This window comes from Cyclopterus lumpus, chromosome 7 (genome assembly GCF_009769545.1).
Source record: "Cyclopterus lumpus isolate fCycLum1 chromosome 7, fCycLum1.pri, whole genome shotgun sequence".
Lineage (NCBI taxonomy): Eukaryota > Metazoa > Chordata > Actinopteri > Perciformes > Cyclopteridae > Cyclopterus > Cyclopterus lumpus.
Window position 1 is genome coordinate 25,695,479 of NC_046972.1, and position 25,174 is coordinate 25,720,652.

At 46.0% G+C, this 25,174-nt stretch overlaps 1 protein-coding gene across 3 annotated transcripts; it reads right to left on the reverse strand.

Moving 5' to 3' along the window:
* Positions 1–567: 567 nt before the first annotated feature.
* On the reverse strand, positions 568–15,242 carry hm13 (histocompatibility (minor) 13). Of its 3 annotated transcripts, XM_034536394.1 has the most exons (12): positions 14,517–14,549; positions 12,002–12,037; positions 7,882–7,980; positions 7,697–7,779; positions 6,341–6,429; positions 5,941–6,026; positions 5,320–5,445; positions 5,058–5,115; positions 4,844–4,964; positions 4,641–4,743; positions 4,431–4,516; positions 568–2,345 (listed from the first exon to the last, which is right to left on the reverse strand). In XM_034536394.1, the coding sequence occupies exons 1-12, from the start codon at positions 14,532–14,534 to the stop codon at positions 2,276–2,278; spliced, it is 975 nt and encodes a 324-aa protein (XP_034392285.1). In that variant the 5' UTR covers positions 14,535–14,549; the 3' UTR covers positions 568–2,275. The 3 variants fall into 3 exon arrangements, with proteins under 3 accessions (XP_034392285.1, XP_034392284.1, XP_034392286.1); XM_034536393.1 differs by lacking the exons at positions 12,002–12,037; positions 14,517–14,549 and adding an exon at positions 14,903–15,233; XM_034536395.1 differs by lacking the exons at positions 568–2,345; positions 12,002–12,037; positions 14,517–14,549 and adding exons at positions 2,740–2,906; positions 14,903–15,242.
* Between the last annotated feature and the right edge of the window lie 9,932 nt (positions 15,243–25,174).

Genomic DNA, 25,174 nt, shown 5'->3' on the forward strand with positions numbered 1-25,174 from the left:
ACTGAATAATTAACTAGTTATTAAACAATGTGCGATATGGATGCCAAAAAGGTAACAATTAATTATAATTAGTTATAATTTTGTCAGAAAAACACATTTTAGAAAACATATTACAAGTTTAAAGAGACCTAAATGTTTGATATATTGACATTTTGAAAAAAGTAACGTATTTAACTTTGTACCAACTTCCTATTTTGCATTTGTCTTCAATAAAAAATAGTTTTTAGAGTCTAAAATATATTTCAAATATCAAGAATGTATTTTAATTCTATATATTGGACACTTTCTTTTTTTATTTGAAAAAGAAAACCGTATTATAAGGACCATGTCGTATTTTAATTTCAATTATAAAAAAGGTAAAATACCACAATTATACATTCAGTTGCATGTGAGATTATAATTATTAAAGCTATTCTTTGGAGGTGTTCCTCAGGGATCTATTCGAACTCCTCTGTTATTCTCAAAACACCGTTTTATGTAAACAAACAACTAAACATCTGGAGTTGTGCTGGTGATTGAAGATGGAAACACTGGATTTATGCTTCAGAGAACCAGACTGACTCAGAGTTATGCTTCTCTATGCTGTGATCAAAACACCCAAAAGGTTTATTGCAAATAAAATAGACAGTCGGAGCCGTAAAAACGACCTCCTGCACAAGAGAGAAAGAAAAAACAAAAGAACAATTCAGGTATGTTATATTTAAAACGATGATACTTTGACTTATTTTCATGTTTTACATCAAAATACAAAACTGTGCATCTCATAATAAAGCAACAACATCGATTAACATCGAGAATAATAACGTTAAACACGTCCAATCGGAGGCCTTTCTCTTCTCAGCATCACAGAAATTAAAGATATTTTCTGAGGTGCATTTTTTCCATCTGTGAGGAAGACTTGAAAATGAAAACACACCAAATCTTTGTGACTAGAGGAGCGACATGACTTTAAAATTACTTCCCAAAATGCCAATATTCAAATTAATATAAATGAAATAAAGTTTTAAAAAAACATTACAACTTTTGCCGTCGGAATTTGACCTTTTATTTGGAAATTCTGACTTGGAAAAAAATAGAAAATGCAATCTCAAAACCCTTTAAAGAAATGTACTGTTTCAGAACAGCGTTTAATGAGCTTCAGATTCGGACAAAATATTTTTAGCCTCTCCGATCTGAGAACGAGGACTGGAAGATGTTCAGCAGAGGAGGTCCAGCTGCCTCCTCCCCCCTCTACTCCTCTCAAGACCAGAACTCTAAGGCGTTGGGGTCGTTCCAGTCGACAGGTAGACGCTCACCTGTCGACTGGAACGATGAGGAGGATGTTTGTCCCTTTGAGTCGCAGAAAGGAGAACCGATCCATTCAGTATCGAGACGCTAAACAAACAACCGTACAATCAATCAGCCATTCGTCTTCTTCACATTCTGAACACTGAACTAAGTGAAGCGAGTCTGAAAACACTGAGGTGAGAAAGCAGAAGTCAAAACACCCAGAGAACCACGTCTGGATGATGGGATCGGATACCCGGGAGGGTTTACAGGAGGATCGGATACCCGGGAGGGTTTACAGGAGGATCGGATACCCGGGAGGGTTTACAGGAGGATCGGATACCCGGGAGGGTTTACAGGAGGATCGGATACCCGGGAGGGTTTACAGGAGGATCGGATACCCGGGAGGGTTTACAGGAGGATCGGATACCCGGGAGGGTTTACAGGAGGAGGATCGGATACCCGGGAGGGTTTACAGGAGGATCGGATACCCGGGAGGGTTTACAGGAGGAGGAGGATCATGGTTCGTTTTTGAGGCTTTAAAAACACAAAGAAAACTGAAGAAGCACTTGTTTTACTGTCAGAGTTCAACTTTCAGGGCTTTTTAAAGACGGAACCAAAGGCTCCTTCAAACTGTTCGATTCTAAAGACGCGTTCAAACCAAATGCAAAGCAGAAAAAACGTCATAAAGGCGGCTAACGTTGACGCTAGCGCTAACGTTAGCCGCTAACGGCTGAGGCTAAAGTCCGTATAAAAAAAATAAAAAAAAACACGAGACGTTCAGGTTCATGAAGTTAAACTGAAGAACTGAGATGAAACCCGTCACGACCGTGACCGCCTTCAGTTCCAAAACGCCAGCGACAAACAACGCTGGCTCCGAGAGACGTTGCCCCGCCCCCCCTGGACAGAGGGGGCGGGGCAACGTCTCTCGGAGCCCTTCAGTGAAATGTGGTGGCAGCAGGCTCGATGAAACATATTTGGGGGAGGAAGAAGAGGAGAGCGGTGGATGCTATTGGTCCTTCTTCTCCGTTTCTGACTCCTCTTTAACCTCCGTGTCCTCGGGAGGGGTCTCCTCGTACCTGGAGAGGAGGAGGCGCCATCAGATCAAGTGTCTTATTCAGTCAGCAGAACTTCATCTTTATTTTCATTCATTAAAAATAAATCACAGATTACCTGAATACAAACAGTAAATTATAAAATAGCTTAATTCTTATTTATTCATAACTCTCTGATTCATGTATTTGGTCACAGTTGAGTGTGAAGCTACATTTTTGATTACGGTATTTAGCCGTTAACACAAACACCGCGTGGGTTTCAAAATAAGAGCCTGGTGGATTCAGGTGAAGGAGACATTTATTTTGAAACATTTGCAGGAAGGAGAATGTTTCATCCAGCGGAGGTCTGAATGTTACCGGGCTGATTACCTGCCCAGGTGAGACAGGAGGGTGTGGTGGTGGTGGTGGGTGGGGGAGGGGTATAAAGAGGGGCGGGGCCTCTACAGGGGGGTGGGCTGTAAGCGTCGGTGACGGGGGGAGGAGCCTGTTGCCATGGAGCCAGCCAGGCTGGCGGGCGAGCCGCTGACCGTCGGGAAAGAAGTGAGCCGGGGAGAACCAGGGAGGAGCTCCACTGATGACTCATAGCTAACCACGGGGGGGGGGGATACAAAAAATATAAGGAAAATGGAAGAGGGGAGAGAAAGAGAGAGAAAGTGTAAGTTTGTTTCTTAAACTCTAAAGTTTAAAGCTACTAAAGAGCTGCTTAAATATTAGCCAGACAAGAGGGATGGAGGACAAGAGAAAAGAGAGGACAAAAGGACAGAGGAGAGAGGACAAAAAAGGACAGAGGAGAGAGAGGACAAAAGGACGGAGGAGAGAGGACAAAAGGACAGAGGAGAGAGGACAAAAGGACAGAGGAGAGAGGACAAAAGGACAGAGGAGAGAGGACAAAAGGACAGAGGAGAGAGGACAAAAGGACAGAGGAGAGAGAGGACAAAAGGACGGAGGAGAGAGGACAAAAGGACAGAGGAGAGAGGACAGAGGAGAGAGGACAAAAGGACAGAGGAGAGAGAGGAGAGAGGACAGAGGAGAGAGGACAAAAAAGGACAGAGGAGAGAGGACGGAGGAGAGAGGACAAAAAAGGACAGAGGACAGAGGACAGAGGAGAGAGGACAAAAAAGGACAGAGGAGAGAGAGGACAAAAGGACAGAGGAGAGAGGACAAAAGGACAGAGGAGAGAGGACAAAAGGACGGAGGAGAGAGGACAAAAGGACAGAGGAGAGAGGACAAAAGGACAGAGGAGAGAGGACAAAAGGACAGAGGACAGAGGAGAGAGAGGACAAAAGGACAGAGGAGAGAGGACAAAAGGACAGAGGACAGAGGAGAGAGGACAAAAGGACAGAGGACAGAGGAGAGAGAGGAGAGAGGACAAAAGGACAGAGGAGAGAGGACAAAAGGACAGAGGACAAAAGGACGGAGGAGAGAGGACAAAAGGACAGAGGAGAGAGGAGAGGATAAAAGGGATGGAGGTGAAGAGGAGCTGAGGAGGACAGGTGAAGGAGCTGAGGAGGACAGGTGAAGGAGCTGAGGAGGACAGGTGGACAGGTGAAGGAGCTGAGGAATAGCTGAGGAGGACAGGTGGAGGAGCTGAGGAATAGCTGAGGAGGACAGGTGGAGGAGCTGAGGAATAGCTGAGGAGGACAGGTGAAGGAGCTGAGGAGGACAGGTGAAGGAGCTGAGGAGGACAGGTGGACAGGTGAAGGAGCTGAGGTGGACAGGTGAAGGAGCTGAGGAGGACAGGTGGACAGGTGAAGGAGCTGAGGTGGACAGGTGAAGGAGCTGAGGAGGACAGGTGAAGGAGCTGAGGAGGACAGGTGGAGGAGCTGAGGAGGACAGGTGGACAGGTGAAGGAGCTGAGGTGGACAGGTGAAGGAGCTGAGGAGGACAGGTGAAGGAGCTGAGGAGGACAGGTGGAGGAGCTACGAGGAGACGAAACAGACGGTCTGGACTCATAATCCCAGAAACGAGGAGTTATTAAGAGTTTTGGTAAATCCGTTTGGTTCTTGGTTCTTGAGGAAAACCTTTAGCTGTTGTCCTTTCACCAGCTGATTATTCTTCTGTCCAATCACGCAGCAGAGAACAGACCATGTGATCACTTCCGGTACTCACCTGAACATCTCTGTGAGTTCTCCTTTGATCAGAGCTACGACGACGGGGAAGCCCACGCAGGCCGGGACCAGGTAGAGCAGAGCGGGCTGCAGACAGATGACAACTGAGTTCTACTTCTAGTCACGAGAGGAGCAGGACTCTTATTTTGAAAATCAAGAAGGGAACGTCCCGAGCCTGCTTCAGGCGACCTCTGACCCCTTTGCCCCGTACCTGTGCGTGCTTGAAGGTGTGCATGACGAAGATGGTGAGGCCCAGTCCGAAGATGTAGGCCAGGAAACTGGTGTAGAAATACGTCCGGCTGTTCTTCTTCAGGCTGCAGGAAGAAGAAGGGTTAAACCTCTGCTCTAGAGGAGGAGGAGGAGGAGGAGGAGGAGGAGGAGGAGGAGACAGGAGAAGCAGCAGCTGGGCGTCACCTGACGTCGAAGCGCAGCAGCAGGGCGATGAAGATGCCTGGGATGACGATGTCCCCCAGACCCAGCATGGCAAAGTTACTGGCTCCAAGTCCTCTCTCCAACAAGTCCTGAGGAAACACCACTGAGGAGACAGGAGACAGGAGACAGGAGACAGGAGACAGTCACCACGGCTCCTCAAAGATCTCCGTCGGCAGCAGAAACATGGCATACTTACATTTGATTGGCGCCTCGAAGGACCGGGCGACCGTGACCATCACGTTGGTCCCAAACACCTGCAGAGAACAGATGTTACGGTGCGTTCAGGTGCAGCCGGGTTATTGTACCATCATCTTTTAAAGATATTTATAAATCTCCTTGAAGTCTTAGTCAAATCCTTCATTTCTTTACACAAACGTTTTTTAATTAAACTGAGAACTTAAACTCAGTAAAATAGCTCACAATTATGTATTTATCACAGTTTAAAGAGTCCATCTCACCCAGAAGACGTCGTACACAAACAGCCCCCCCAGCAGGATGCAGCCGGTATTGACGTTGTTCAGGTGGAGCAGCTCCACTCCGTTCAGAGCGAACGCCAAACCGAACAGGTTATTGGCTATCCAGTGCTGTGATGTCACACAACACAGGCAGGTTATTGGCTATCCAGTGCTGTGATGTCACACAACACAGGCAGGTTATTGGCTATCCAGCGCTGTGATGTCACACAACACAGGCAGGTTATTGGCTATCCAGCGCTGTGATGTCACACAACACAGGCAGGTTATTGGCTATCCAGCGCTGTGATGTCACACAACACAGGCAGGTTATTGGCTATCCAGCGCTGTGATGTCACACAACACAGGCAGGTTATTGGCTATCCAGCGCTGTGATGTCACACAACACAGGCAGGTTATTGGCTATCCAGCGCTGTGATGTCACATGATCCATCCCTTTGGTGCCATTAGAGTCCAAACAGGTTTTTTAACATTAACAGAGAAAATGTACTTGTGGTCAGAAAAACAAAAAGATGACATCAGCTGTCTGCCGTCTGTGACATCACAGTTGTTAACAACAGCTGATGGCGTTTAACCTTTGACTCTCCGATGACGGTCAGACGTTACCTTTTTGAGCAGGTACCAGACTCCCACCACGGCGCCGATGACCAGACACAACAGGTTCTTGGTGTCAAACTCATAGTTGACTATTTCTGCAGAGAGACGGAGGGATGAATTGGAATGTTGACTGACATACACATGACCCTTTAACACCAGACTTGCTTTAACGTACTCTTAATTTGTTTATCATTTTCTGTTGTAAGTTTTAATATTTTGTTAAAGATGTCGTATTTACTCCATTGCACTGTGTTTGTCATGTTAATTTCCACGCATGTGCAAACGTACTTGGCAACAAGCCGTTTGATTCCGATTGGCCGGTCAGCGATCACGGCCGATCAGCTGACAACCGTGTGGTTTTCGACAGGTGGTCGATCGATCGGTGCAGAAGACAAACAGGGTTTCTCACCTTCTTTGGTGTCATCGGAGCCCTGAGTGAAGAGCAGCTGGTACTGTTTGTTAGGGAAAGACTCTGGAAAGATTCTGGACATCAGAGGACTGAGAGACAGAAACAAGAACCAAGAGTTACTCACGACTTCAATGAAATACGATACCGTACTACTATCAGGATACCCAAGTCACGGTACGATAATACCACGATACCCAAGTCACGGTACGATATTACCACGATACCCAAGTCACGGTACGATAATACCACGATACCCAAGTCACGGTACGATAATACCACGATACGATAATACCACGATACCCAAGTCACGGTACAATAATACCACGATACCCAAGTCACGGTAAGATAATACCACGATACCCAAGTCACGGTACGATAATACCACGATACCCAAGTCACGATACGATAATACCACGATACCCAAGTCACGGTACAATAATACCACGATACCCAAGTCACGGTACGATAATACCACGATACCCAAGTCACGGTAAGATAATACCACGATACCCAAGTCACGGTACGATAATACCACGATACCCAAGTCACGATACGATAATACCACGATACCCAAGTCACGGTACGATAATACCACGATACCCAAGTCACGATACGATAATACCACGATACCCAAGTCACGATACGATAATACCACGATACCCAAGTCACGATACGATAATACCACGATACCCAAGTCACGGTACGATATTACCACGATACCCAAGTCACGGTACGATAATACCACGATACCCAAGTCACGATACGATAATACCACGATACCCAAGTCACGGTACGATAATACCACGATACCCAAGTCACGATACGATAATACCACGATACCCAAGTCACGATACGATAATACCACGATACCCAAGTCACGATACGATAATACCACGATACCCAAGTCACGATACGATAATACCACGATACCCAAGTCACGATACGATAATACCACGATACCCAAGTCACGATACGATAATACCACGATACCCAAGTCACGGTACGATATTACCACGATACCCAAGTCATGGTACGATAATACCACGATACCCAAGTCACGGTACGATATTACCACGATACCCAAGTCATGGTACGATAATACCACGATACCCAAGTCACGGTACAATAATACCACGATACCCAAGTCACGGTACGATAATACCACGATACCCAAGTCACGGTACGATATTACCACGATACCCAAGTCATGGTACGATAATACCACGATACCCAAGTCACAGTACGATATTACCACGATACCCAAGTCACGGTACGATATTACCACGATACCCAAGTCATGGTAGCATTAGATCACCATATCTAAGTCACTTCTCCATCGTCAGTGTGTTATTTTACCTCAGGGTGTGAGACAGAGCGAGGACTCCGAGGCCAAAGAAGTAGACAGACAGCAGCATGTTGATGTACTCTTGTGAGAATACCTGCACCAGAACACACATTACTCTTGAGTGTTGGACAGATTTGTTCAAACCCTCCGTCTACATGCGGCCCCTGGCGTAGGAATGAGGAAACCCTGTTGTTACCTTGAAGAAGAGGTAGAGCCCAAACAGAGTGCAGCTGGCGATGATGGGAAACCTCGCTGCGTCTCGACTGGTGATCGTTTCAGGCATGTCTGATGCATTCTGGGAGGAAAGAGATAAATACAGAGAGCAAAGTTTGTCACTCTAGAGGGAGAGGGATGTTGCATTTTCAGTGTTAATGTAAAAAACAACAACCAAAAAATCCACTCAAAACAATACAAACTCCATTTCAGTGAGTTAAACCAAAAAACACAGGATACATGCTTTGTGTCTTAAAGATGCATTATCTCTGACCACCAGGGGGTGACCACTCTGGTTGTATAGAAGTCTATGCTTCATGTGTTAAAGCTGCATTCTCTCTACTGACCACCAGGGGGCGACTCCTGACCACCAGGGGGTGACTCCTCTGGTTGTATAGAAGTCTATGCTTCATGTGTTAAAGCTGCATTCTCTCTACTGACCACCAGGGGGCGACTCCTCTGGTTGTATAGAAGTCTATGCTTCATGTGTTAAAGCTGCATTCTCTCTACTGACCACCAGAGGGGCGACTCTTCTGGTTGTATAGAAGTCTATGCTTCATGTGTTAAAGCTGCATTCTCTCTCCTGACCACCAGGGGGTGACGCCTCTGGTTGTATAGAAGTCTATGCTTCATGTGTTAAAGCTGCATTCTCTCTCCTGACCACCAGGGGGCGACTCCTCTGGTTGTATAGAAGTCTATGCTTCATGTGTTAAAGCTGCATTCTCTCTCCTGACCACCAGGGGGTGACGCCTCTGGTTGTATAGAAGTCTATGCTTCATGTGTTAAAGCTGCATTCTCTCTCCTGACCACCAGGGGGCGACTCCTCTGGTTGTATAGAAGTCTATATAAATGACTCTACTTCTCTTGATGTATTCCCTCAGTAAACATTGTAAACATTAGTTTTTGGTCTCAATCTCTAGTTTCAAGTCTTCTTCAATACAGCGTGATGTTCATTTAGTAAATTATGGTCATTTAGAGTCAAACAGACCATAAAGCAGGGGATGCTTTAGGGCGGGGCTACAAGGTGATTGACAGGTAGACACCAGAGACGTATACGGCGTCTCTACATCACACCTCCTCAGTCCAGATATGGTCACTTCCTGTTCACTTCCTTGCACTGGTTGCAAAAAAGGCGATGGCCAAAACGCTGAACTGGAGGCTTCAAAACATCCACACACCTACTGGTGACCTCACGACGACGTCCACTAAGTATTAAGTGAAAGAATGTATATACTTTTCTTCTGACATGGTTTAGCACGTGGCCGAGTGCCACGAAAAAACAAGTCTTCAACGGCCGAGTGCCACAAAGTAAAAACAAGTCCTTAACAGCCGAGTGCCACAAAGTAAAAACAAGTCCTTAACAGCCGAGTGCCACAAAGTAAAAACAAGTCCTTAACAGCCGAGTGCCACAAAGTAAAAACAAGTCCTTAACATTCGAGTGCCAGAAAGTAAAAACAAGTCCTTAACATTCGAGTGCCAGAAAGTAAAAACAAGTCCTTAACATTCGAGTGCCAGAAAGTAAAAACAAGTCCTTAACATTCGAGTGCCACAAAGTAAAAACAAGTCCTTAACATTCGAGTGCCAGAAAGTAAAAACAAGTCCTTAACATTCGAGTGCCACAAAGTAAAAACAAGTCCTTAACGGCCGAGTGCCAGAAAGTAAAAACAAGTCCTTAACATTCGAGTGCCACAAAGTAAAAACAAGTCCTTAACGGCCGAGTGCCAGAAAGTAAAAACAAGTCCTTAACATTCGAGTGCCAGAAAGTAAAAACAAGTCCTTAACATTCGAGTGCCAGAAAGTAAAAACAAGTCCTTAACAGCCGAGTGCCACAAAGTAAAAACAAGTCCTTAACAGCCGAGTGCCACAAAGTAAAAACAAGTCCTTAACATTCGAGTGCCAGAAAGTAAAAACAAGTCCTTAACATTCGAGTGCCAGAAAGTAAAAACAAGTCCTTAACATTCGAGTGCCAGAAAGTAAAAACAAGTCCTTAACATTCGAGTGCCACAAAGTAAAAACAAGTCCTTAACATTCGAGTGCCACAAAGTAAAAACAAGTCCTTAACATTCGAGTGCCACAAAGTAAAAACAAGTCCTTAACATTCGAGTGCCAGAAAGTAAAAACAAGTCCTTAACATTCGAGTGCCACAAAGTAAAAACAAGTCCTTAACGGCCGAGTGCCACAAAGTAAAAACAAGTCCTTAACATTCGAGTGCCACAAAGTAAAAACAAGTCCTTAACAGCCGAGTGCCACAAAGTAAAAACAAGTCCTTAACGGCCGAGTGCCACAAAGTAAAAACAAGTCCTTAACATTCGAGTGCCACAAAGTAAAAACAAGTCCTTAACAGCCGAGTGCCACAAAGTAAAAACAAGTCCTTAACGGCCGAGTGCCACAAAGTAAAAACAAGTCCTTAACATTCGAGTGCCACAAAGTAAAAACAAGTCCTTAACGGCCGAGTGCCACAAAGTAAAAACAAGTCCTTAACATTCGAGTGTCACAAAGTAAAAACAAGTCCTTAACAGCCGAGTGCCACAAAGTAAAAACAAGTCCTTAACATTCGAGTGCCACAAAGTAAAAACAAGTCCTTAACATTCGAGTGCCACAAAGTAAAAACAAGTCCTTAACAGCCGAGTGCCACAAAGTAAAAACAAGTCCTTAACGGCCGAGTGCCACAAAGTAAAAACAAGTCCTTAACATTCGAGTGCCACAAAGTAAAAACAAGTCCTTAATGGCCGAGTGCCACAAAGTAAAAACAAGTCCTTAACATTCGAGTGTCACAAAGTAAAAACAAGTCCTTAACAGCCGAGTGCCACAAAGTAAAAACAAGTCCTTAACATTCGAGTGTCACAAACTAAAAACAAGTCTTCAACGGCCGAGTGCCACAAAGTAAAAACAAGTCCTTAACAGCCGAGTGCCACAAAGTAAAAACAAGTCCTTAACATTCGAGTGTCACAAAGTAAAAACAAGTCCTTAACAGCCGAGTGCCAGAAAGTAAAAACAAGTCCTTAACAGCCGAGTGCCACAAAGTAAAAACAAGTCCTTAACAGCCGAGTGCCACAAAGTAAAAACAAGTCCTTAACATTCGAGTGTCACAAAGTAAAAACAAGTCCTTAACAGCCGAGTGCCAGAAAGTAAAAACAAGTCCTTAACATTCGAGTGTCACAAAGTAAAAACAAGTCTTCAACGGCCGAGTGCCACAAAGTAAAAACAAGTCCTTAACATTCGAGTGTCACAAAGTAAAAACAAGTCCTTAACATTCGAGTGTCACAAAGTAAAAACAAGTCCTTAACATTCGAGTGTCACAAAGTAAAAACAAGTCCTTAACAGCCGAGTGCCAGAAAGTAAAAACAAGTCCTTAACATTCGAGTGTCACAAAGTAAAAACAAGTCTTCAACGGCCGAGTGCCACAAAGTAAAAACAAGTCCTTAACATTCGAGTGTCACAAAGTAAAAACAAGTCCTTAACATTCGAGTGTCACAAAGTAAAAACAAGTCCTTAACATTCGAGTGTCACAAAGTAAAAACAAGTCCTTAACAGCCGAGTGCGACGAAGTAAAAACAAGTCCTTAACAGCCGAGTGCGACGAAGTAAAAACAAGTCCTTAACAGCCGAGTGCCACAAAGTAAAAACAAGTTCCTATATTATCTTCCACATTCATCTCCTCCTATATTATCTTCCACATTCATCTCCTCCTATATTATCTTCCATATTCATCTCCTCCTATATTCTCCTACTCCCGAGAAAGAAAGTGGGATGAGAGGAGGAGGAGGAGAGACAAAATGAAGAAAAGGAAAGGAGACAAGGACATGAGAGAGGATCCTTGTTCCTGCACGTTTGGTTGATGAGACCATTTTTCATAATTCCCCCCAAATGTAAATGTGTCTAAAAACATTTGAACGTGAACCCGACACATTGTAGCGAATGGAGAAATGAGGCCGGAGATGTTAACGGTCAGTAAATAAATGTATATACAAACAAAAAGGTCAGTTTGAGTAGCTTGTGTCATGATTATCATTGTTGACAGTGTTGTTGTTGTTGTTGTTGTGTTCATAAACAGGCAGTAGCACGACACACACACACACACACACTAAATGCTCTCATACTCACTCTGAACCCAGAATCTGAATCATTTCCTCCGAGCTCCTACAGACAGACAGAATGAGGGACAGACAGGTGAATGCAGACAGACAGGATGGAGGGACAGACAGGTGAATGCAGACAGACAGGATGGAGGGACAAACAGGTGAATGCAGACAGACAGGATGGAGGGACAGACAGGTGAATGCAGACAGACAGGATGGAGGGACAGACAGGTGAATGCAGACAGACAGACAGGATGGAGGGACAGACAGGTGAATGCAGACAGACAGACAGGATGGAGGGACAGACAGGTGAATGCAGACAGACAGGATGGAGGGACAGACAGGATGGAGAGACAGACAGGTGAATGCAGACAGACAGGAAAACAGGAAGCAAAACAAGTCCTCATTGAAATGATGAAAGGTGTTATTTGATCTCGTTTTAAAGATGGCCGACGATGAAGAGGAGGAGAGAGGATGAAGGAGGAGGAGAGAGGAGTCTATAGAGGATCAGGACTAGACAGGTCTATAGAGGATCAGGACTAGACAGGTCTATAGAGGGTCAGGACTAGACAGGTCTATAGAGGATAGGGACTAGACAGGTCTATAGAGGATTGGGACTAGACAGGTCTATAGAGGATAGGGACTAGACAGGTCTATAGAGGATAGGGACTAGACAGGTCTATAGAGGATAGGGACTAGACAGGTCTATAGAGGATAGGGACTAGACAGGTCTATAGAGGATCGGGACTAGACAGGTCTATAGAGGATAGGGACTAGACAGGTCTATAGAGGATAGGGACTAGACAGGTCTATAGAGGATAGGGACTAGACAGGTCTATAGAGGATTGGGACTAGACAGGTCTATAGAGGATAGGGACTAGACAGGTCTATAGAGGATAGGGACTAGACAGGTCTATAGAGGATAGGGACTAGACAGGTCTATAGAGGATAGGGACTAGACAGGTCTATAGAGGATCGGGACTAGACAGGTCTATAGAGGATAGGGACTAGACAGGTCTATAGAGGATAGGGACTAGACAGGTCTATAGAGGATCGGGACTAGACAGGTCTATAGAGGATAGGGACTAGACAGGTCTATAGAGGATAGGGACTAGACAGGTCTATAGAGGATCGGGACTAGACAGGTCTATAGAGGATCGGGACTAGACAGGTCTATAGAGGATAGGGACTAGACAGGTCTATAGAGGATCTGGACTAGACAGGTCTATAGAGGATCGGGACTAGACAGGTCTATAGAGGATCTGGACTAGACAGGTCTATAGAGGATCGGGACTAGACAGGTCTATAGAGGATAGGGACTAGACAGGTCTATAGAGGATCGGGACTAGACAGGTCTATAGAGGATAGGGACTAGACAGGTCTATAGAGGATCGGGACTAGACAGGTCTATAGAGGATAGGGACTAGACAGGTCTATAGAGGATCTGGACTAGACAGGTCTATAGAGGATCGGGACTAGACAGGTCTATAGAGGATAGGGAATAGACAGGTCTATAGAGGATCTGGACTAGACAGGTCTATAGAGGATAGGGACTAGACAGGTCTATAGAGGATCTGGACTAGACAGGTCTATAGAGGATCTGGACTAGACAGGTCTATAGAGGATCTGGACTAGACAGGTCTATAGAGGATTGGGACTAGACAGGTCTATAGAGGATAGGGACTAGACAGGTCTATAAAGGATAGGGACTAGACAGGTCTATAGAGGATAGGGACTAGACAGGTCTATAGAGGATCGGGACTAGACAGGTCTATAGAGGATAGGGACTAGACAGGTCTATAGAGGATAGGGACTAGACAGGTCTATAGAGGATTGGGACTAGACAGGTCTATAGAGGATCGGGACTAGACAGGTCTATAGAGGATTGGGACTAGACAGGTCTATAGAGGATAGGGACTAGACAGGTCTATAGAGGATAGGGACTAGACAGGTCTATAGAGGATTGGGACTAGACAGGTCTATAAAGGATAGGGACTAGACAGGTCTATAGAGGATAGGGACTAGACAGGTCTATAAAGGATAGGGACTAGACAGGTCTATAGAGGATTGGGACTAGACAGGTCTATAGAGGATAGGGACTAGACAGGTCTATAGAGGATTGGGACTAGACAGGTCTATAAAGGATAGGGACTAGACAGGTCTATAGAGGATAGGGACTAGACCGAGGTCCATAAAGGACCAGAACCAGGTAGAAGTTCCTCCTGGTAACTTTAGTCTTTCACTTAAAATAGTTTATAATAGTATTTAACATCAAAATATAATAAAAGAACAAAAGAAATGACAACAGGTTCAAACTCATAGTTCACTCCCTGAGACGGAGGGATGACATGTTGTGAGATATATATGTGTGTGTGTGTGTGTGTGTGTGTGTGTGTGTGTGTGTGTGTGTGTGTGTGTGTGTGTGTGTGTGTGTGTGTGTGTGTGTGTGTGTGTGTGTGTGTGTGTGAGTGTGTGTGTGTGTGTGTGTGTGTGTGTGTGTGTGTGGGTGTGTGTGTGTGTGTAGTACTTAGTAAATATACTTTGTTACTTCCCTTCATCTCCAAGCTGCAGACAGGATGTGGGAGGTTTTCAAACGGTTATCTTAAAGCTCAACTGCGCATGCTCAGAGAAGAAATCCCCAAACAGTGCAAATAAGTCCCCTTTGGTACACGTCACTCATGTGTACACGTCACTCATCGTCACTCATGTACACCGTTTTTTTATATAAATGTATTGAACACATTGCATGTTTACTTTCTGTGTCTGTTTGTTTGTGGTCTCCTTCCTCTGCCAGGTAAACAGTGTGGCAACAGGTAAACCCTCACCTGGGCGCACGATGAAACCAATACAGACGTTACCAGCTGATACTTAAGTCTACTTAATGACGCACAAAGAGGCGTCGCTCCTGTTCCGGGGAGCACGTCACCTTAGACTTGGAGCAGTGGACGGAGCGCAGGGCCCCGAAGAAGATGGGCAGCAGCGCCATGAGCACCAGGCTGCCGTACGCCAGCGCCGTGCCCTCCGGGCTGGCGACGAACTTCGCCGTGGCGTTGAGCGCCTCGGTGCCGTTCAGGGCGTCCAGGACGGCGGCGGCGGCGGCGGCCTCCGGGTCCGAGACCGGGACTTGGTCCGTGTCAGCCATGGTTCCTCTTCAGTGACGGGGGTGGAGGTCTTTACTCAATCATGCACCACCGGGCTGCTGCAGGAAGGCCACGTTTCCTAAAACATGGCGCAGAGAGGAGGCGGAGGGGCGGAGGGAGAGGAGCACTCACGCGGCCGCTGTTCTCGGGGACCGTGTCAAGGTTCAAGGGTCAAGGTTTTTTATTTGTCAAATTAGGCAAAAGATGCGTCAAATCATTAATCTGAGTCAATATACTATTAAAAAAAAAATATATATATATATATATATATATATATATATATATATATATATATAATCATCAAGTATTCATCGTTGTGGAGCAACTTTAATCTGTAGTATTAGACTAAATGTCTGAGGACTTCTTCCACCGCTGTGCAAGTACAATCTAAATACCACCGGTTTCCGGAACGGTTTGTTTGGGTGACGTGTGCCGTATCTTCTCAAGCGTAGACGATCTTTGCAGTGAGGAAACAACGAGTTCTGCGACACATCAAGCTGCACAGCCGCAGCAGCGCCGCCAGGTGGACAGGAGGGGGAACGCTGCAGCGGACGGTTCTCAGATTAAACTCGAGTTTTATATTAGATTTGTTTTCATCATCTGGTTAAAATATGTTTATTGTAGGTCTAAACAAGACCTTACAAGATGTGTCTGGTCTGTTATGAACTGTTATGGATATCATTAAAGTCAGAAAGAGCTGCAGAGGAAACATGAGTTATGTACTTTAAGTTTAACCTGAAACATTGAGCCAAAGAATGAATTCCTGGGTTCAAGAGAAAGCATAATCATTCCCTTTAATAATAAGAAACATAATTATGATCTGGTCAGTTCATTTGGCTGATTCAATGATATTTAGCTAATATTTCATATTGTTCAATTCAAAGCATAGTTAAACAAAGAAATCATGTTATATAAATTACATTATTAATACAAACAGTTTACCGTTAAAGCTCAATGTGATCGATATGTAACGTTTCATATATTTGATACTTTTTTGAAAACATATCAGAAATGTGTCCTGTGTGTTCTATTTATTCTGTATTTAATAATGACGTCGCAATAAGAATTAAAAAACATACGGACGCAAATAATTATTAAATAAGACAAACGCACTGTGATTATAAACAGGACACAGAATACAGTATAAATACCACACACTGTGTATAAATACCACAAACTGTGTATAAATACCACACACTACAACACACTGTGTATAAATACCACACACACACACACACACACACACACTACAACACACTGTGTATAAATAACACCAGCAGAGGAGACACATGTCTTACACTACAGACACATTTCATACACTACGGACACATTTCTTACACTTGTAGTGTCACGGGCTGTCGCTAGGACAGGCTAGCCTGGGGCGGTGCAAAAAGAGAGCTGGACACAGGCACGTCCGAGGGTATTTAACACAAAGTAAAGGTTTATTTCCCATCCCACCAGCAAGGTAACGTCCAAACAACAAAGTATCAAAAAAGGGTCCAGTTAGAAAACATAAAACATCCCGGAGGAGAAAGTGGTTAATTAACCAAACAAAACTCCACACTGGTGAATCCAGGCTACGAGGTCCTCTCCCTTGTCGTCCTCTTCCAGGTGCTCGTGGGTTCACCTTCCGCTCTCCTTTCTCCTTCCCAGGTGCTCTCCCTTAAGTCTCCCAGCCCTGCCTCAATCAGGTGCCTTAAGCAGCTGCAGCTGGGTGAGCGGTGAGGCAGGCTGGGAGATGTAGTTTTTGCACTGGTGGCCACTCTGTAGCGCCCCTCCACTACCTGTCCCCTTGTGATGCCACATATCCCTCTCCCCGGGCCTGACGTCCTCGGCAGGGTGAATGAGCACCAGAAGGCATCACGGCGGGACAGGGCATCTGCGTTGCCATGGCGTCGCCCTGGCCTGTGAATGACAGAGAAGTTAAACGGCTGGAGGCTTAAAAACCACCTAGTTACCCTGCTGTTTGTTTCCTTATTTTTTGCCATCCATTGCAAAGGTGAATGATCTGTTACCAGAGTGAACCTCCTTCCAAGCAGGTAATATTTGAGGGTTTCCAGGGCCCATTTCAACACTAGGCACTCTTTCTCCACTGTGGCATAGTTCTTCTCCCTTGGCAGCAACTTCCGGCTCAAATACAGAATGGGGTGTTCCTCACCTTCCTTCATCTGGGCTAAGACAGCACCCAGGCCCATCTCAGAAGCATCTGCCTGGACCACGAACTCCTTGCTAAAGTCGGGGGCCATCAGGACTGGTTTCGAACACAAGGCCCTCTTCAGGTCGGTAAAGGCCTCTTCTGCCGCCGGGCACCATGTCACCATACGGGAATGTTTCTTGGTCGTCAGTTCGGTGAGAGGAGAAATCCGGGATAAAACATCTGTAATAATTGGCCAGGCCCAAGAAGGATCTCACCTGTTTTTTTGGTCAACGGTTTTGGCCAGTCTTGGATGTCAGCGAGTTTCACCTCCTGGGGTTTCACAAGGCCCTGCCCGATGGTGTACCCCAAGTAATTGGTCTCCCCAAACGCCAGCCTACACTTTTTGGGGTTTGCGGTCAAGCCTGCCTGTCGGAGAGAGTCGAGGACCTTCTGAACCCGTGGTAGGTGGCTCTCCCAGTCTGGGCTCTGAATTACCACATCATCCAGATAGGCCGCTGCATATTCTCGATGGGGTTTCAGTACTTGGTCCATCAGGCGCTGGAAGGTGGCGGGGGCTCCAAACAGGCCAAAAGGCATCATCCGGTACTGCCAGAGGCCTCCCGGGGTGGCAAAGGCTGTCTTCTCCTTCGACCCTGGAGACAATGGAACCTGCCAATAACCTTTGGTGAGATCCAGGGTGGTTAGGAAACGTGCCTGGCCCAGGCTTTCAATTAGCTCATCGACACGAGGCATGGGATATGCATCAAATTCAGAAATGTCATTTACTTTTCTGAAATCATTACAGAACAGTGCTGTTCCATCCGGTTTGTCAGCCAGGACGATGGGGCTTGACCAGGCACTCTTGGATTCCTCAATCATGTTCAACGCCAGCATCTTCCTTACCTCCTCGTTAATCAGCTTCTTGCGGGCCTCCGGCACCCGATATGGCTTTTGGTTCACCGTTTTTCCCGGTTGGGTGCGTACTTCATGTTCCACCAGGTGGGTGCAGCCTGGGAGGGATGAAAATACCTCCTGATTTCCTTCTACAAGCTCCTTTGCCTGCTGCCGCTGGTGAGGAGAGAGGTCCGGGCCTAACTGCACCTCGTCCCGGGCGGGTTCTCTCGACTCTCTGGGGGGAAGACAATTGAACAACACCTCTCGATCATGCCATTTCTTTAGGAGGTTAATATGGTAGATTTGCTCACCTTTCCTCTTCCCTGGTTGTCGTACTTTGTAATTGACTTCCCCAACCTTTTCAATTACTTCAAAGGGCCCCTGCCAAGTAGCCAAGAACTTACATTCCACAGTGGGGACAAGAACTAGGACTCTGTCTCCTGGGTTGAATTCCCTGGGTTGTGCTGCTCGGTTATAGGCTGCCCTTTGATCCCTCTGAGCCTTCTCCATGTGTTCCTTCACGATGGGGAACACAGCTGCCATCCGGTCCCGCATCGCCCCCACGTGTTCAATCATGGTACGATGGGGACAGGGTTGCTCCTCCCACGTCTCCTTGGCGATGTCCAGAAGGCCCCTGCGTTTGTTAGAATACAACAGGTCAAAGGGTGAGAAGCCAGTGGAAGCCTGAGGCACCTCTCTTACCGCAAACAGAAGGTAGGGTAACAGCTGGTCCCAGTTTCTTCCGTCTTTGTCGATGGCCTTCCTCAGCATGGCTTTGAGGGTCTTGTTGAACCTCTCCACTAGCCCATCTGTCTGGGGGTGGTAGACCGAGGTTCTCACCTGTTTCACGTGTAACAGCGCACACAACTCCTTGGTGACCCTCGACATAAAGGGGGTCCCCTGGTCGGTAAGAATCTCCTTTGGAATCCCCACGCGGCTGCTGAAGAGGAACAGTTCTTTTGCTATTTGTTTAGCATTGGCCTTTCTTAAAGGGACGGTTCCGGATACCGGGTGGCGTAGTCTACTATGACCAAGATGTACTGGTGCCCCCGGGCACTTTTGGGCAGGGGACCCACAATATCCATGCCTACTCGTTCAAAGGGGGTTTCTATAATAGGCAAAGGGATAAGGGGGTTCCGGTAAGTCGGTTTCGGAGCGGTGCCCTGACAATCTGGGCAGCTGCGGCAGTAGTTCTCTATCTCCTTGTGGACTCCGGGCCAAAAAAACCTCTGTAACACCCTCTCTTTAGTCTTCTCTACGCCCAAGTGCGCTCCCAGCAAGTGAGTGTGGGCCAACTGCAGAACTGTGGAGCGGTGAGGCCGGGGCACAAGTAGTTTCTCAACGATTTGGTCCTTACTTCTTGTTACCTGATACAAGAGGCCATTTTTCACTGAAAAATGAGGGTAGGAAGGGGTCAACCGGGTTCCCACCAACGTTCCCTCTAGGACCTGGACATTTCTTAAGGCATTTCCCAGAGTCAGGTCCTGCAACTGTGCTGTTCCATACTGACCTTTAAGGGGCAGTGTTTCTCGAGGGCCATCAGTGTCCTCCTCACTTGGCCCAGGTTGGGGCTCAGAGTCATCAGACTCAGCTCCACTAGAAGCTTCTGCTAAAGCTTGGACTGACACTAGAGGGGACAAGCATGGTTTGACAACGTTAACCCAGGTTTTACTCAATTGTGGATGGTTCGACTTACGTTTGTGGGGCTCCCGACTAAGCTTCTTTAGGGCTTCCCTCCACAGCATCCAGAATGCTGGGAAGTCACGCCCGATCAGGACTGGGAGGTCCCGGATTACTCCCACCTCGACATTAAAGGTGCCCTTAGTTGTGGTCAGTTTCACTACGGTGGTTGGATACTCTCGGGTATCTCCGTGGACACACACCACCGGGACGGGATCGCCTTGAGCCGGGGACGATGCCTCCAAAACTGCCTCCTGGACTAGGGTCCGGGCACTTCCTGAATCGAGCAAGGCTTCTACGTCCCGTCGATTCACCGTTACGGGGCACGTTGGTCGCCGGTCCCTACTTTCGCCCAGGAGGGCAGCAAAGTGGACATGGGGGCCGCTGGCGGATTCCGCTGTGGGCATGGGCTCGTCTAGCCTTTCACACTGCCAGGAGATGTGGCCGAATTTGCCACAGCGATAGCACTGGCGGGGCTCTGGGTTCAGGAACGCTCGTGGCTGTCCAGGTTGACTAACGCCTCTGCTGGGTGGGTCCGAGTGAGGGTTGGCCAGGGCCGGACCTCTTTGGCGACGCACACTTGGCCGGGCCGGGACAGAAGCCACCGGCGCTTTACAGGGTGGTCGGAGCATGTCTGAGGCCGCCTGGAACTGTTCTACGGCTTCTACCAACCCTCTGGCCGTTGTTAACTTTTGGTGGCCAATTACCCTTTTTGCCTCGTATGGTAGACCCCGTAGATACTTGTCCATAACCAGGGTTTCTATCATGTCTGCCGGGCTGTGTTTGTCTGGTTCTAGCCACCTTTTCGCCACTCTTATCAACTCGTGCATTTGGGACCGGGGCGTCTCTCCGCTTAGGAAAGTCCAGTTCTGAAAACGTTGGGCCATGCTAAATTTAGTGAGCCCCTGGCGACTCAAAATCTACCCCTTTAACTGGTCGTAGTCGTGGGCAATATCAGCCTCTACATCTCGAAACGCTTTAAGGGCCTCACCGGATAGGAAAGGCGCCAGAAGTCCAACCCACTGTCTCTTTGGCCACCCTTCTCGAGTCGCCGTAGCTTCAAAGGTATGAAGGTAAGCTTCCACATCGTCGGTCACGCCAAGTTTAGGGATGAAATCAGCTGCCCTGGGCTTCGACTCTGGCCTCTGCCGGAGCTCCTGCTCCTTCAGTTCATTAGCCCTGATTTGCTGTGCCAACAGGGCACCGCTGATTTCCTGCTGCGCCCTCTGGCTCTCCAACAGCATCTGCATCAGTGGCTCCATTTTGGATTGGTGGCCTGGGGTTTGAAGTTCTGAAAAAAGTTGGGACAAGTCTTCAATAATTCCTCTCTCAATCATCCGCACTTTGGCCCCAGTTCCCGCATTCTCCACCACCTGTAGTGTCACGGGCTGTCGCTAGGACAGGCTAGCCTGGGGCAGTACAAAAAGAGAGCTGGACACAGGCACGTCCGAGGGTATTTAACAAAAAGTAGGTTTATTTCCCATCCCACCAGCAAGGTAACATCCAAACAACAAAGTATCAAAAAAGGGTCCAGTTAGAAAACATAAAACATCACGGAGGAGAAAGTGGTTAATTAACCAAACAAAACTCAACACTGGTGAATCCAAGCTACGAGGTCCTCTCCCTTGTCATCCTCTTCCAGGTGCTCGTGGGTTCACCTTCCGCTCTCCTTTCTCCTTCCCAGGTGCTCTCTCTTAAGTCTCCCAGCCCTGCCTCAATCAGGTGCCTTAAGCAGCTGCAGCTGGGTGAGCGGTGAGGCAGGCTGGGAGATGTAGTTCTTGCACTGACGGCCATTTTGTAGCGCCCCTCCACTACCTGTCCCCTTGTGATGCCACACACTAAAGACACATTTATTTCACTACAGACACATGTCTTACACTACACACACATTTCTTACACTAGAGACACATGTCTTACACTTCAGACACATGTCTTACACTAGAGACATGTCTTACACTACAGACACATTTCTTACACTACAGACACATGTCTTACACTACAGACACATGTCTTACACTAGAGACATGTCTTACACTAGAGACACATTTCTTACACTTCAGACACATGTCTTACACTAGAGACATGTCTTACACTACAGACACATTTCTTACACTACAGACACATGTCTTACACTACAGACACATGTCTTACACTAGAGACATGTCTTACACTACAGACACATTTCTTACACTACAGACACATGTCTTACACTAGAGACATGTCTTACACTACAGACACATTTCTTACACTACAGACACATGTCTTACACTACAGACACATTTCTTACACTACAGACACATGTCTTACACTACAGACACATTTCTTACACTAGAGACACATGTCTTACACTACAGACACATTTCTTACACTACAGACACATGTCTTACACTACAGACACATTTCTTACACTAGAGACACATGTCTTACACTACAGACACATTTCTTACACTACAGACACATGTCTTACACTACAGACACATGTCTTACACTACAGACACATTTCTTACACTACAGACACATGTCTTACACTACAGACACATGTCTTACACTACAGACACATTTCTTACACTACAGACACATGTCTTACACTACAGACACATTTCTTACACTAGAGACACATGTCTTACACTACAGACACATTTCTTACACTACAGACACATGTCTTACACTACAGACACATGTCGTACACTAGAGACACATGTCTTACACTACACACACATGTCGTACACTACAGACACATGTCTTACACTACAGACCCACCGCTCACAGTATTTATTTATCAAGTCATCCTTCCTCTCAAAAAAATATTGGCGAAAACAATAGAGCTACGGTTAACTGACTTTTTGAGATAGTTTGATAGGTGTTCCCTCCATGTTAAGTATGGTAACTGTCGTCCCTTTGAAGTTATCACTATGGCAACCTTTGATGTTGGAAGCACACAGGTGTTCTAATTAGTGCAGTTTGACAGACACACACACACACAGCTTCTCATTTATAATACGTAGTGGGGTCATCGCTGCAGAGGAGAGATATGTAAATGTGGGTGTGTCAACACGTCCAGTAACTCATGCTCAGGTGACTTCATGCAAATTCAAAGATAAAGGAGTGAAACTAGAACATATGGAAATCACTACAGTGTACTTGAAACAGTTTCATCAGTTTATATATATTTATATTGTATATTTAGTTTGCATCCTGCCAAGGATATAACTTTCTTAATTCTAAATGTAACGTTTTTTTATGAATGTTCTTGAGGCTTGTTTTTGACACTTTGTGTGTTCAGTCATCAGAATCTATTTGAGCTGAAGGACATGAAGAACGGTGGTGAAACAGAAAGATGATTCCAATGTTTTATTGAAGCAGAAGAAGCATCATCTCAATGAAAACACACAGCATTACTAATAAAAGACCTACATTCAGGATTATGGATGTAAACACTAGTGAAGAAGTTCTTCATTATCAAAAGTAGAAGCACTCTTTATGCAGAATAACCTCTTCTAGAGAGCTCTAATATAATAACCAGCATGTTATTGGATCTTTCTGACTCATTAACATGTAAGTAGTAGAAGCTCCGCCCCTCAGGAAGAACCTGTTGGAACCTTATTTCATAGAGTGTATAAACTATAGCTGACAGATCGATGTAGTGGAGTCAAAGTCTAAAGGACGATGACATGGAAACAGGGTACTTCACAGCAAAGGGTCTGGACTTGGGTACTTTGGTTCTTCTACCATTGATTGAGAGGAACAAGAGAAGGAGGAAGAGGAGGAGAAAGGAACATTACAGCTCATCTCTTCTCTTCTTCTAGGTCTTCTTCTCTTCCTTGTGGAAGACTTTTCCATCCGACTGCTTCTTCCAGCTCAGTTTGATGTCGTCGTTCAGCCCCTGGTCCTTCAGCCTCTGTTTGAGCTGAAACATGTAGAGAAGAGCTCTTCACTAGACTGGTGTTCCCTTACATCCTGCTTCCTTTCTCTGTCCTCATGTGAAGCTCTAGACTGGTGTTCCCTTACATCCTGCTTCCTTTCTCTGTCCTCGTGTGAAGCTCTAGAAGAGCTCTTCACTAGACTGGTGTTCCCTTACATCCTGCTTCCTTTCTCTGTCCTCGTGTGAAGCTCTAGAAGAGCTCTTCACTAGACTGGTGTTCCCTTACATCCTGCTTCCTTTATCTGTCCTCATGTGAAGCTCTAGAAGAGCTCTTCACTAGACTGGTGTTCCCTTACATCCTGCTTCCTTTCTCTGTCCTCTTGTGAAGCTCTAGAAGAGCTCTTCACTAGACTGGTGTTCCCTTACATCCTGCTTCCTTTCTCTGTCCTCGTGTGAAGCTCTAGAAGAGCTCTTCACTAGACTGGTGTTCCCTTACATCCTGCTTCCTTTCTCTGTCCTCATGTGAAGCTCTAGAAGAGATCTTCACTAGACTGGTGTTCCCTTACATCCTGCTTCCTTTCTCTGTCCTCGTGTGAAGCTCTAGAAGAGATCTTCACTAGACTGGTGTTCCCTTACATCCTGCTTCCTTTATCTGTCCTCATGTGAAGCTCTAGAAGAACTCTGTTTTCCACTAGGGCATCTTTGTTGTTTGCATGTTTTTTGGACACAAGTCTAGCTGCACTGCACATAGCACCTCTACATTGTTCTTAGTAGTCCACCACATCTCATGTATGACCTCTACATTGTTCTTAGTAGTCCACCACATCTCAGGTATCACCTCTACATTGTTCTTAGTAGTCCACCACATCTCATGTATCACCTCTACATTGTTCTTAGTAGTCCACTACATCTCAGGTATCACCTCTACATTGTTCTTAGTAGTCCACCACATCTCAGGTATCACTTCTACATTGTTCTTAGTAGTCCACTACATCTCAGGTATCACCTCTACATTGTTCTTAGTAGTCCACCACATCTCATGTATCATCTCTACATTGTTCTTAGTAGTCCACTACATCTCATGTATCACCTCTACATTGTTCTTAGTAGTCCACTACATCTCAGGTATCACCTCTACATTGTGCTTTGTAGTCCACTACATCTCATGTATCACCTCTACATTGTTCTTAGTAATCCACCACATCTCAGGTATCACCTCTACATTGTTCTTAGTAGTCCACTACATCTCATGTATCACCTCTACATTGTTCTTTGTAGTCCACTACATCTCAGGTATCACCTCTACATTGTTCTTAGTAGTCCACCACATCTCATGTATCACCTCTACATTGTTCTTAGTAGTCCACCACATCTCAGGTATCACCTCTACATTGTTCTTTGTAGTCCACTACATCTCATGTATCACCTCTACATTGTTCTTAGTAGTCCACCACATCTCAGGTATCACCTCTACATTGTTCTTAG